The following is a 12,996-nucleotide window of genomic DNA, read 5'->3' as shown; positions in this document are numbered from 1 at the left end:
GATTTAAGTAAGAATCCGCGAGCTTGTCCGCAAAGAATGCAGGCAGAGCCGCGCCGACCGCTTCGAAGCCCCAGTTGCACCGCTGCCACCGAAAGCCGGCACTGGTAATATTGTGTCTAACTCCCCACCATCACCGTCATCGATGTTAGGGAGGTACGGATACCCGTCGATGAGCTCGGCATCCATTTCCAGGCCTATTAGCCCTCGCATCGTAATACACTGACTCTATCGGGACAACACATTTTGTACAATGACGTCTGTCGATTTTACCACGCACTATTCTGGGCTACGTCGTTCCTCAGAAGCCATGTAAATTTGCTAACTAAACAATAAAAAGAAGCGTGCGATCGAAACCTCCATGTGCGGACATCAGGCTGTCTCCGTACTGCGTCAGCGACGTAGTGGGAGGCTTGAAGATGCCAATCCTCTGGTACGTGTGTTCGTCCGGACCAACCCGCCGTAAGACGATGTAGATGTATGTGAGTACTTCCAGTAAGTACACAGAGAAACGGTGCGGTATTTGGCCCGACCCTGGGTCGCTCAAGATGTAGTCTGCGTGGAAAGGGAACTGCAACCAACCAAATCTGTGTGCGTGATACAGGCTCAGGTGGAACTTGAACCGGTCCAGTGCCAATGCTTGGCTCTCCCCTGTCGATGGTAGGTATATTCGAGCGTCGCGGCTATCAAAGTGCCTTTCACGCAGAGCCGGCCACTCGTGACCTCTCCGAATGGGTTTCGACCCTTTAGCACCACTCCGCTGCTCCACGATAGGTCACCAGGGCTTCTCTTGCCCGGCATCACAAACTCCACAGTCTCAGTGGTGAACATTGCTGAAACCCTGCCGAACCCATGGATGGTTTCCAGTAGTGCAGGTAGATCCAGGTGCTTTATCAGTTCGACGGCTCCCCAGTAATCCACTGGCGTTGTCACGCAAGCCCAAGACCACGATGGTGCTCGATAAGTTGCCGGTCTGATAGCACCTTCCTCGAGTTTATCCACCCGCCAGAGGATATCAAAGTCGAGTGTACTTGCCCAAAGGCCTGCCAAGTAATCAGCGGGTACGTGCCCGCATCGCCGGGCAAGCCCAGAGAGCGCAGGCAAACAATCAGATTGCCTGTTGGGGATCAACCTGGAGAACTGCTCAACGACTCCGTGCCATCTTCCATTGCAATCCAGTGGTTCTTTGTTACCATGGCGCCGCCTAGTACTCTTGGGAGCCTGCGGTATTTCACTGTTTGCATGTGCTCTCTGCATCCTCCGGGTTCTATCCGGTAGTCGGGGATAATATTGCTTTTGTGCCTATAGTCAAAATTGATCAGATAATTAATGATCAAGTGGAGTGGGAAAGGAAACCCACCGCGACGTCTTCATCCTCACTATGGTTACATTCCCCGTTCTCATACCAACCATATTGGCTAGGTAGAATGAGCTCTTCCAAGTACTCCTCAGTATCCTCCTGGGAACCCTCCTCGCTAACATTCGCAGCCTTGTCCTGTGGGATACCTTGGATAGAAGCCAACGTCTGCTTTTGGAAAGCAAAACTCTGTTTCCAGCCATCGCCTGACTCAAGAGCACCACACTCGCAAATCGTCCATTGACGACATTCCCACACAAGCTCCGTCCCACAAAAGTGCAAGACCCTGGGAGCCAAGAGTCGCTCTTGGAGCACCCACCCACGGCTCAGTAATGGAGCTCTATTAGCGGCCGTATGCGTTTGATCCATGATGTGTGGGAGTTTCTGGCGTACCCAAATCGTGGAGGAGAAAGAGGACATAGAGGGCTGTGTGGGCAGCGGTAGCGCCGTAACACCAGAGCGGTCTTGGCTGAACAAGCCAGCACTGTCGTCTCCAGCACTTGTGGCCGCTATGGTGATATCAGAGTTATCATGTATGTCGACCATTTGGCGGACTCCATCTCCCAGTCTTGTCTATCGTCCTGGATGGTACAGAGGGAGTCGATCCAGAGACAGTTGATGCCCAGCTCAAGACAAACTTTGATGCTGTGTTGGAATGTCAGGCGTATATCATGGAATACCGTTATGGCGTTCGTGGATTGATTCAGTAGTTGTCACTAACGTTTGATGTGATCCCCAACAGTGACTCAAGGTGGCGTAACGTTCGTGGATTCGGACAATATCCGCTTCAAGTTTAACTGTAATCGTATCATCGAGACCACGGTGGAAGGCTAGTACACGCCGTGGAAAGCGAGCAAATTCCGCCTGCGTGCAGCCACTGTGTTCCCGATTACAGTCGTCGATGAGCGACTTGACCCAATTCAACGAAGCCGCAAGGTCGAGGTTGCCAAACGGCCGGGACTTGATTGCCGACGTAATCCGAAGGCGATCATTATCCGGAATCTTGGTGGCGCCTTCATCTGCTAAGACTCGATTCTGGAAAGGGTACCGCGGATGGATTAGCTCGTATGATAGCCTTGGCCTCTCGTCGTAGAAATAGAGCTCCAGTTCCAAGGTGGCATTGGGGTCAGCATCAAGGAGGCCGTAAACGTGCACCCGTCTCACGTCGACAGGGAACGATCCAAATGAGTCCTCAAAGACCCGAATACTCTCCAGAAATATTGTGCATTGCGGACACCGTGTTGTCTCGACGGATTTTATGAGTTGATTTGGACTGAAGTCGAGGGCTAGCCGCGTGTAGCTGGGATCTTCGTCCCTTTCAAGATCTCTGCAAATGGGCCAGCGCTGCGTCGCCATATCTACCATACTTGTGTGTTCGGGGTGAGCGGCATCAACAAAGGCCTTGCTTTGGTCAGGTGTGGTGCCAATGTGTCGGGATCTCATCTCGGGGGAAGTACAATCAGAAAGCAGATTCAGACTGATCTCTGGGTAAAGTAGTGATGTGATGATACGTGACAATGTCCGAATTGGAAAAACCATCTACACTAGAATTGGTCAACAATTCTCTGCCGATACGAACTGGACCCTGGCAGGGCCGCAGTGTATATGACCGCTAGTGCTTATTTCTGACTCCTTTCGCATAGAAGGGCCAATTACCTATGCTGTCGGTTTCGCGACGAAACCCTGTCACCCGCGACTCAAGGGGAAATGTGGCTGAAACAACGCACTCCTCCCACGGCGCTGGCGAAAGCGTCATATATTGCATGGAACGAGGCATCATAAGGAGTTTGCTGAGAGATCGATCGTGTTGAAATGCCGTCAACTCAGCAGGAACCCCTCCCCCAAGATTTGCTTGCAGTAGAAGGTAAGAGAGGCAGCAATTCAAAAAGGAAGCCTACACAGTCAAAGAACTTATGCACCAGCCGCGGATTGAACGCGGGTTCCCATCGAGCCTTTCCTCGAGATGAATGGCAACGATGGATTTTACCACTAAACCACTGGTGCCTAGGGGTAGAAACAGAACGGAATGAAAGATTTGTTGTTAAAAGGATACATCAGCGACCTTCCCGCGGAAGGTACCAGTAAAAAATGGCTGGTACTTGGACTTGTGAGTTCTCATGCCACCGAAGACGCCGGCTGGGAAAAATGGTGATAGAGGGAGGTTAGACCAAGACATGGAGATGATCTGTAATACTGCATACTCCTGCACGTTTCTCGCAACGGCCTCTACGACAGGTACTTCGAGTTTCTAGAGGCTACGAACTATATACCAGCTAACAGCCAGCAACTATTTTAGAAGAAAGTCATAGCACTGAAGAAAAGCCCTCCGAAGAGGACAGTGGAGCTGACAGCAGCTGAAGCTCCCATGTTGCCTGGTGTGTCCTTGTTGCCTCCAGACGAATCCGAGGCACCCTGTCCCTTGCCCCCGTCGGCACTTCCGCCGCTGCCGCTGCCGCCCGTGGTCGCCGGCTTGACGATGACGTTGGCCATCAGTACACTGTTGAGAGCGCTCAGGACGCCCATCTGGGCCGCCGCGCCATCCTTCGATGCCGCCTCGTTGCCCTCGCTCGTCTGCCCCTTACCAGTGACCCAGAGCGAGCTGCAGAGGCGCTGGTTCTTGCCCCCGGTGCAGGTCTTGACGGCGGCCACCGCGCTGGTCCTGAGCACGGGCAGGATCTTGTCCTTGGTGTGAGGCGCCAGCCGCATCGTCTGGCCGAGGCTGCGGTGGAGCATGCCCTTGTACTGCTCCATGTCGACGTTGCAGGTGTACCCGCTGCCGGGCATCTCGCAGGCGACCTCGAAGGCAACGCCGTCGGGGAAGAAAGTTTCGAGGGTGTGGTCGAGCAGGCCGTCGACGCGCTTCTTCCAGGTTTCGTCGTTGTTGGTCTAATCACCAGTAAACACCTCGGTCAGAGTCGATGCCAGTACCACAAAGGGAATTGAAAGAAAGGAACGATGAAGGGGGATATTCAACAGCAAGCCGTTCAACTTACCTGCTGAAGCATGTAGGCAGCACCTGTCAGAAGCAGCCCGGGGTTGGAGGAGAACTGCAACCTGTTTACGGTTTTGGGGTTGCACTCATTCGCTGCTTGCGTACCGTCGAAGACATTGAACTTATCATCGATCAGGCCGATTTTGGCCATCACATCGTAGCTGCTCGCCGCCTGCTTGGCCAGGGTATCGTTCTTCGTCTCTTGCGCCATGCCGGCCGCCAAGGCGAAGAAAGCAGCGTTGGAAGTGGCTGTTTTTGGTTTCGGTCATGGGTCAGCGTATTATTCACAGCCTCAGGGGACATTAATTGTCGACCAAGACCTGCCCACTTACTTTGAATGTAGCCGTAGCCGTTGCTGGAAGGGAAGAGCTGCCATCGCAGCGCACCCTCGCATGTGCCATTGTTGATGCGCCTCAACGGCTGTTCCGCCAAGACGTTCTGGGCCACGGAAAGCCAGCCAGACTCGACAGACGGTGGCCCGGGGAGTCCCGAGTTGGCCGCCGTCAGGGCCGCGCTGGCCCAGATGGCTTGCTCGTCGTTACCCATGCCGACGGTCCAGTTGGTCGGCATAAAGTCGTGGTTCTGGCCAACCTGCCACCCGAGGCCCTTCACGATGGAGTCGACATACTTGATGTCGCCGGTGGCATTGCCGTAGTCGATCAGGGTATTCCACAGAAAGCCGCCGGACCCCCAGTAGTAGTCGCCGTTGGGAGGCGGGCCGGGGAGGATGCCCGGGACCTCGCCAGGCTTGTCGCCCTCGTAGAAGCTCATGAGATCCTCGGCCACCAGGGCAGCCGCCTTCTTGATAGAGTCTGCATGGTTGGGAGTAGGTGTTAACGAATGATGTGGTTATGACGGGAAATGGCGAGACTGACCTTCATTGTTAACATCCACTTCGATGGCGGCCAAAACGGCCGGTACCGAGAGCAAAACCCGACCGAGGATGGAGTTCAGGGGTCGCACCATGTTCGCGACCGGAAATAACACAGTTCTGGGTCGGGTTTCTTATTCGTCTAGAAAGAATCAAACGAGCGGCTGTGGTTATTAATAATCCAAAACTGGGCAAGGAATGAGCGAATGCAACCCCTCCGATAAGCACTAAAACGAACGTGCCGGGTGTGGATGGAGGAAATGAAATCGCAGGGGAAAGAACAACAGACGCGACAAGCAGTTCATATAGGCGGAGGATAAGATTACTACGCCGCTTGGGAAGCGGCGCGGTTAGGGGCTTCTCTAGGTCGCCACTGGTGCTCGGCTAAATTGAAGGTCAAAGTTTCACTACCACTACGGCGGTTGGGCGGTCGTGCCGCGCGCAACCACAGCGCCGGTAATATGATGCAACTGCCATCAAAACCAAAGATATACACCTGCAAAGGAGAGGCGTGCCATTTGGGATGACGGCGGACTTGATCTTCTGCAGGAGCATCCAAAGGTCGGTCCCTTAACGTGTAGGGCAGGTGTCAGAGTACCTAATAAGGCCCAATTTATCCGCTAAAACGACCAGGAAGCCAATCCTATAAGCACTGCACGCACAGGCCCAGGCTCTTCAGTCCGGCCAACAAGACGTCAACTGCGATACCGAATATCAAGATACCACGACGTAAATGCAATGCAGTATCATGAGGCAGAAAAGAAGAACGGAAGCCCGGCTCCGGATTCTGCGCCGTACTTTTCGACTAGTCCTCAAAATGGAGACACCATTTTGTAGCGAGGGGCAGAGTGGGTTTTAAAGTGCTGATTTTGCGTTGTGGCACCTGCATTGCTCCCCCTGTGGTGACGATGTCCTTGACTGGGTAGTAGTAAGGACGACGGCATGGGTGGGCAGACAAACAGGCCTATGGGGCAAATGCGAGCCGTTAGTGGCTTCGGGCACGGACTTGGCAACTGGGCTTGCTGGCTCATTTCAGCACAAATTGCTGCCTGCCAGGTAATATCGGCCCATCTTGTTCCTCCCGACGCCATACTACGTAGAGTCGCCCGTGAATTAGGAAGGTACGGAGAACAATACTATTATTAGATCACATCTTCTTCGAAATCCTGAACGGTGACGTAAAATGACCCTAGACTAATACGGAAACCTACCTACATCGAGGAACGATTCCCTATTGGACCATACAACTAGAGTGCTCGCGGGACCCGAGAGTAGTTACGTTGTGGATGCCCTGCCTAACAGAGTATCTCCGACGGCTGTCGGCTTCTTGAATCGCGGACATATGTAGTCCCTGTTCAATGTCCACAGCAGCGAGGGACGTAAACGATCCAATGAGCAGCCGTCCCAGCAACGGCCGTCCCAAACAATCTTAACTGATGTGCCATGCGCTGTGCCTTTCAGCCCTAGCGGGCCGGCCAGGGGTGGTGGAAGGTTCCATCTACATAGTCTCAACGGTGGTGGCCGCCTTATGGGGGGCACGTTGCGTCGACTAGGTGTGCGGCGCATGCAACTGTATACCCCCAGCTTACTTGCTTGTATCGCAAAGCACATTAAAAAGGAAGCAAGTCCGTTTCGCTGCCCATCACTTACTCAGCCGTAGCGCATGCTTCTGTACTTTAGTTTCTGCCACTTATATACGAATCTTGCAGGAGTCATATGTCACAATGAGCACCAGCGATAGCAGCAGCGAACCATCACCCAAACAACAGGATGACGTACCATGGGCGAAGCCCGAAGAGTTCGAGGCCAAGAAGGGCATCATCACACATCTATACGACCTCTCGGGACGCAACTTGACCTTGAAGGCGACAATGCGCATCATGGAAGTGAGTAGGGTCATCAAACTTCTTATCAGTGAGCGGGATCTTCCACTGACTGGCTTACAACTAAAGGAACAGCATGGCTTTAACGGAACGTGCGTATTACCAAATGTCCCTACTAGACCAACTAGACAAAAGACCCGTCAGCGCTAACTTTGTCAACTATCCTTCTAGCGCGAAGATGTACAAATCGCGAATCTCCAAGTGGAAACTACGAAAGAACCTGAAGCCCGCCGAGGTCATCGAGCTGGTCCGACAGTACAAAGAGCGCGAGGCCGCCGGCAAGGCGACGCACGTCTACTTCCGGGGCGAGCGGATGGACCAGCGGCGCTTGCGCGAGTACCTCCGGCTCGTGCACGGCATGACCGCCGGCCCCGCCGCGGGCGGCGAGAAGCGCATCAAGATCGAGGGCATCACTTGCCGCACCCCGTCGCCGCCGTCGACGCCAACGAAGAGTTCTGCGCAAACGATAATACAACAGCTGCCGATGCAGCAGATGCGGATCCGATCCCCCGACGACAACGTGCGCGACGAGCCCCAACACCAACAGAGGAGTCCGGAGCTTCAGAGAATAGTGGCGTTCGGGTTCGAGTCTGGCTTCTGGCGGAGAACGCCCGGCGGCCGCGTCGAGCCGTGCGCCGCTGTCAAGTCGTGGTACCGGAAGACGCTGCTGGTGAACCGGGCGCTCCAGTACGGGCGCATGCAGCTCGGCTTCCGGCTGATGCAGCAGTGCTTCGACGACTTCACGGCGCTCAAGCGGAGGAGCCACCACCCCTATCTGTGGATCTACACGCACCGGGTCGCCATGGCGCTGGCCGAGCAGTCGCCCGAGGCGGCCCAGTCCTTTGCGCGGCTCGCTTGCAATCTTTCCCAAGCACTCAACCACCCAGTCGAGCTCGCGTTCGACCTGATGCTCCTCCCGCAAGACCAACCGAACCGGTCAACAACAGAAGCGAGCCTGACAGAGGCGAGGGAAATATGCGAGTTCTACCGCCACCTCCTCATGGAACAGGTCGGCCTACACAGTTTCGATCCAAATGATGAGTCCAGCTTTGCTACGGCGCGCACAGCGCACTACGACCTGTCACAAGACGTGGAGCTCGGCTACGACGCCATGCACAGGATAGCCAAGACGCGCCCCGAGGCTACCCCTCGACCATTACCTCCCCAAGTGGAAGACTTGAAGAGAAAGGAACACCACTGCTGGCGCACCTTCTACAATGGATACTATGAGGAAGCCGCGCAAATACTGCGAGAGATCAGCCAGCCGGAGCTGATTGAGGACATCGCCCATTATCCGGATGCCTTGTTTTCTTACTACGACACTGCCGCACTGTTGGCGCAGAACCGCCCCCTCAGAGATGATGAAGGAAACCAAGAACTGGAGACAACTCTAGGCGCCTGCCGCACCCTTATCAACTTATCCACCAACGAATACGGACTCGACAGTCTGCAGACCATCGACGCCCTCGCGAGCCTCGAGATGCATCTGCGTCGGCGGCAGCAACAGCATCAGTGGGACCAGACAGAAACAATAGCGGATGGTGTTCTCCAAGAGATACACGCAGCCCTGGATCTGCTGGACTACCAGACGGACCCGGATCTTGGGAACCAGCAGCACGTGTCTTCGCATTCGTATACCCAGCGGGACCCCTCATTCGAAGCGGAGTGGATGGATATACCCATCAATCCCGCTTTGCATGAGATGGGGTAGGCAGTAGTGACGTCGCTTATGGGTTGTGATTAGGAGAAACGGGTCGACCATACTTCATGCTAGTTCCAGCAAGCTGCTTACTACCCATGATTATTCTGCATCCCACGAGAGTAGATAGCACGGGAAGGATTTAACTGCGCCTCTAATGTAGATTATGTAGCGAATGAAAGTACTACATTAACCATTTCTCTGGTAGTACACATGCGCAAGGTAGATGATGGTCCCGAAATCTGGTGACCATGGGATCGCGTGCAATGTCCACATGGCGACAGTGGAACTCTCACAATTTTGGTTCGCCAAGAAAAGCAGCTAGACTAGGGGCGATTCAGCAGTGAAGAGGAGTCATCACGCCAGAAGAGGGACTTGCTGACATGCCCTACATCCCCGCCACCCTTGGACTCGGGTCGAAAAGTACCATATCTGGGGCGATATGTCTCCACGTACCTGTCCAGGGGCCCGCCGCGGCCTAAACCGGGAAACAGCCGAGTGTGGACTTGACCATCTATTTACTGCCCTGATGAGGATGATTAATTACATGACTCTGTCTTATTACTGTTAACATTCCATGCGCTGTAGACGATCCTTCGGATTAGGCTTCCGAAAACCGTCAGCTCCTTGATCACAGCCGGCACTGCAGTGGCATTGACGGAATTCATCAAATATGTGTACTATATGTAGGGATCTATGTAATTGTCACAGGGCTGACATGCACAGAGGGGAACAAGGGTAAACCAGTTGGACATGGAGCTGCATTAACGCCGAAGCATTTGTCCTAGGTTGGACGCTGCTTGGATTATTAATGGGATGCCCCTTTTTTTGCCTATTATCACCTTCTTCAGCGGGATGTTCCACAATAGCCCCAGAATGCAACCCCTCACACAAACCAGGCCTGCACTCTCAGACTCTCTTTCTATTTCTGTCTCGATGGGTCTAGTAGGTTACAGCACATGGGTATAGCGGCACCTCTTTTCTTTAGCTAATATGTAACGCGGTGTAAACGACACCGAGCTGTCGTGTTCCTCCAGGCATCTGGTGTTCAACTTGTTGGGTTAGCAACCTATTTATCGGGATTGGGCTTCCGAGAAAGTAGAACTAGTCGGGAAGAGATCTAAGCGTCTTTGCGGATACTGGGCTTGTGCACACAGGGCTGCGATCGGTCGGAAGGGGACTGCTACTGGATCTCCGCACACTCATCCAGTTTTTTCTTCTTTTTATTTTTAGATACGCCCAAGGCTCTCCATGCATCCATCGCTTCGCTTGCCATCTCAGTACGTATAGCCCTTATGCGGAAGCAGATTGACGTGTCCTGCGATGAGCAGGAATTTGATTGCAGAGGGACCGTTTGGGGCCAGGATTGAAGCTACACAACTGCCCCTGATTCTGCCGCGCTTGCCGCACAGCCGCCTCCGCGGTCATCATCAGATGCCCCTCGCGGCTAGGCTGCTAACGCGACGAAGACTCAGCTCTGTGATGATGCCAGGGTGAGTCGAATGAGAAGATCTCGCCTCGGCCGGCCTATTGCGTGTTGAACATGGCCACTGGCGGAAAGGATGGCGGTGGCGCTGACTCACAGGCGGTGTTCTGCTTAATGCAACCCGCGAACACGACGATCGAGCAGCTTCCAGACCTCGGCGGCCCATTGAAACCGCCGTAGGGCCTTACTCGCCCAGCTCCCTGTACCGCTGTAGATTCTATGATACACTGGGCATTATGACCAAGATGGCTGGCGTCCTTTTGTTTAGGGCCGAGTCCTACTAGGCCACAATGAGAGAGGTCTTCGGGGGAAACCATTGTCCGGGTCGGATGCTACAGCGCAGCTTTCGAAGAAATGAATTCCTTGCAAGTTCATAATGTCTCAACTGCTTCAGCTTCATATACACAGTACCTTATACCTTTGCCAAGTCTACTGTCAGTGGCCTCATGTTGTTTATGAGGAGTACAACTAGCCCTGTGCAACCAACTCAATAGTCAAAAGTGACATTTTGCTTACTGTCCAGCAGTATCAGGCGGTGGTAGTAACGTTACAGTCCACATTGATTTCACCTATTGGACCAATGAGCGCAACTAAGACCCAGCATGGCCGCGGCAATCAACCTCACCATGTCCGTTGACCTGACATTGCCAGTGAGCAGTTTCCCTGCTATCGACCTTTAAAACGATCTACCCGAAGAGCTGCTGCCGTTTGCCTTCTTCGTGCACGTCGATTTCGATGGTGGCGAAGAGGAGCTCGCCAGCATCGAAGGGGAAAGATGATTGCGACTCACTTATCAACAAACGGTCTGAGCAGGGCAAACATATCACAGGTCAAGTAAAGGGCAACCACCAAGTTCCTTAAGAGCTTTGTTACGCACAGGACAAACAGACCTCCTATTTCATCTGTGACTACTTGGAGAACCCAGATGGGAAAAAAGCACCCTACCTATCTGCCGCCTAAAACACCATATCATGGAAAGAAAACATCATTCGTCGTCAACGCGGCTGCCATAGTATGGTTACCCCCGCCCGGGATATAAATCGCGCCGCCCACAACCGTCGCGCCAGTGCCATGCCGCGGCTTCGGCATGGACGGCAGCACTTCCCATGTATCCGTCCGGACATCGTAGACCTCGACGTTATCGTAAACCCCTCCGGCCGCTCCGCCGAGGTGGCCGCCTCGCCCCCGAAGGTGTAGATGCGCGACCCGAGGGCGGCGGTCGCGAGTCCGCCGCGCGGCGTGGGCATCGCGCCCGCGCGCAGCACCCACGTCTTGTTGCTACTTAGTAAGTCGAGGGCGAAGACGGTGCCGCGGACCTCGGTGGCGGAGTTGAGCCGGCCGCCCACGACGTAGAAGACGTCATCGATAACGGCGCCGCCCACGTGGTCGCGCGGCTCCGGCAGGTCCGGCAGCGTCGCCCACGTGCCCGAGGTCGTGTTGAAGGCCGAGACGAATGGGACCGTGGGCTGCGGCACGCCCGGCGTGGTAACTTGACCCGTCAGCCCGCCCGCCATCAGCACCGTGTCGCGCCAGACGCCGACTGCCGAGGCGCCGCGCGCGGTGCCGGCCGGCATCGGCGGTAGGGCGGCCCAGGCGTCGGTCTCGGGCGTGTAGACGAAGTTGATGGGCGGGTTGGTCCAGCTCGTGTTCGCGCTCAGGGTGCCCGTCAGGGCGCCTAGGAGGTAGAGCTTGCCATTCACCGACGCGACGTTGCCGTGGTTGATGGGGATCGGAAGGTCGGCGATGCGCCGCCACGCGTCTTGCCGGGGCGAGTAGGCCTGTGCGATGGACAGCGACGGGATCGTCTCGATGGCTGGGTCGGATATGGCGATGCCGCCGAGGATGTAGACGTCCTCGCCCACGGCCGCGACGCCGTGTTCTTGGCGGGGTTCGACGGCAATTGGGCTTAGTAGTTCCCAACCAGAAACGGGCGCACGCGATTTCTGGGTTCGCTGGATCTGCTCAATTGGCACTGCTAGTACCAAGGAGAGCAAGAGTGCTGATTGCATCGCGTAAGCGAAGCCACGATGTTTGAGTCCCATTTTCCGAACGAAGATGATGAGCTCGCATTCGAAGACTCGACTCGGCAACTAGAGACTAGATATTGAAGTGCGAGTTGTATAAAATCGGTCACCCCTGAATAATACGTAAGGCAGTCTGCCGATTTTATCGACAAGCAGGTCCGGGAGGCTCGGAATGAAAAAAAACTAATACTAACAGTAGAAGGATGCACGATTCAAATAGGACCTGCGAGAACAGGTCCCGGAGTTCCCGGTCATCTTGTGGTACTTTCCTTCCCATGAAATTGTCACCAATTTCGACATCAAATTTCTTTCGTGTGAGTGGCTTGGATCATGGGACTCTCTTCTCTCTAGCCATGGTCAGCACCGGTAGAGCTTTGCAACTACTGGCGAGCAGGTGGCCGGTTAGATCGAAGCTTCTGCTGTATGATGGCTGCTTGGCTGCTGATCTTACAGATAAAGGTCTTCCAATGATTCCAATGATAAGAAGGGTGTAGCCGTCTGAGCTGATATTTGCTTACATGCGTCACTCGGGGTTCAGACTGGTCCAGCCGGTCGATGTTAACTCACGCCGCTGCTTGCGTAGAATATCAAATGATGCGACGAGCTGACAGAGACAGTGGTGCTTTAGAAGGTTTATATTTTATTATATATGTGGCTGCCGAACTACACTGAGCTCAGAAAGAGCCT

The 12,996-nt window shown here is 54.4% G+C and overlaps 4 protein-coding genes across 4 annotated transcripts; 1 reads left to right on the top strand and 3 right to left on the bottom strand.

Moving 5' to 3' along the window:
- Positions 1 to 603: 603 nt before the first annotated feature.
- PG994_002480 (uncharacterized protein) lies at positions 604 to 1,900 on the bottom strand (the record flags this gene model as incomplete). Its single annotated transcript, XM_066853889.1, has 2 exons — positions 604 to 1,218; positions 1,358 to 1,900. 2 exons carry the CDS (start codon positions 1,898 to 1,900, stop codon positions 604 to 606), a joined length of 1,158 nt encoding a protein of 385 aa, XP_066722030.1.
- A 1,746-nt stretch (positions 1,901 to 3,646) lies between these two features.
- On the bottom strand, positions 3,647 to 5,312 carry PG994_002479 (glycoside hydrolase family 76 protein; the record flags this gene model as incomplete). The annotated part of the gene is made up of 4 exons (XM_066853888.1): positions 3,647 to 4,240; positions 4,348 to 4,595; positions 4,679 to 5,158; positions 5,222 to 5,312. The coding sequence occupies 4 exons, from the start codon at positions 5,310 to 5,312 to the stop codon at positions 3,647 to 3,649; spliced, it is 1,413 nt and encodes a 470-aa protein (XP_066722029.1).
- Positions 5,313 to 6,941: 1,629 nt separating this feature from the next.
- On the top strand, positions 6,942 to 8,811 carry PG994_002478 (uncharacterized protein; the record flags this gene model as incomplete). The annotated part of the gene is made up of 3 exons (XM_066853887.1): positions 6,942 to 7,103; positions 7,170 to 7,192; positions 7,245 to 8,811. The coding sequence occupies 3 exons, from the start codon at positions 6,942 to 6,944 to the stop codon at positions 8,809 to 8,811; spliced, it is 1,752 nt and encodes a 583-aa protein (XP_066722028.1).
- A 2,469-nt stretch (positions 8,812 to 11,280) lies between these two features.
- Positions 11,281 to 12,294, bottom strand: PG994_002477 (uncharacterized protein; the record flags this gene model as incomplete). Its single annotated transcript, XM_066853886.1, has 1 exon — positions 11,281 to 12,294. One exon carries the CDS (start codon positions 12,292 to 12,294, stop codon positions 11,281 to 11,283), a length of 1,014 nt encoding a protein of 337 aa, XP_066722027.1.
- Between the last annotated feature and the right edge of the window lie 702 nt (positions 12,295 to 12,996).

Source organism: Apiospora phragmitis, assembly GCF_038363925.1.
Source record: "Apiospora phragmitis strain CBS 135458 chromosome Unknown utg000002l:1.0-5516284.0:1.0-5523493.0, whole genome shotgun sequence".
Lineage (NCBI taxonomy): Eukaryota > Fungi > Ascomycota > Sordariomycetes > Amphisphaeriales > Apiosporaceae > Apiospora > Apiospora phragmitis.
This window is presented reverse-complemented; position numbering and strand designations above follow the sequence as displayed.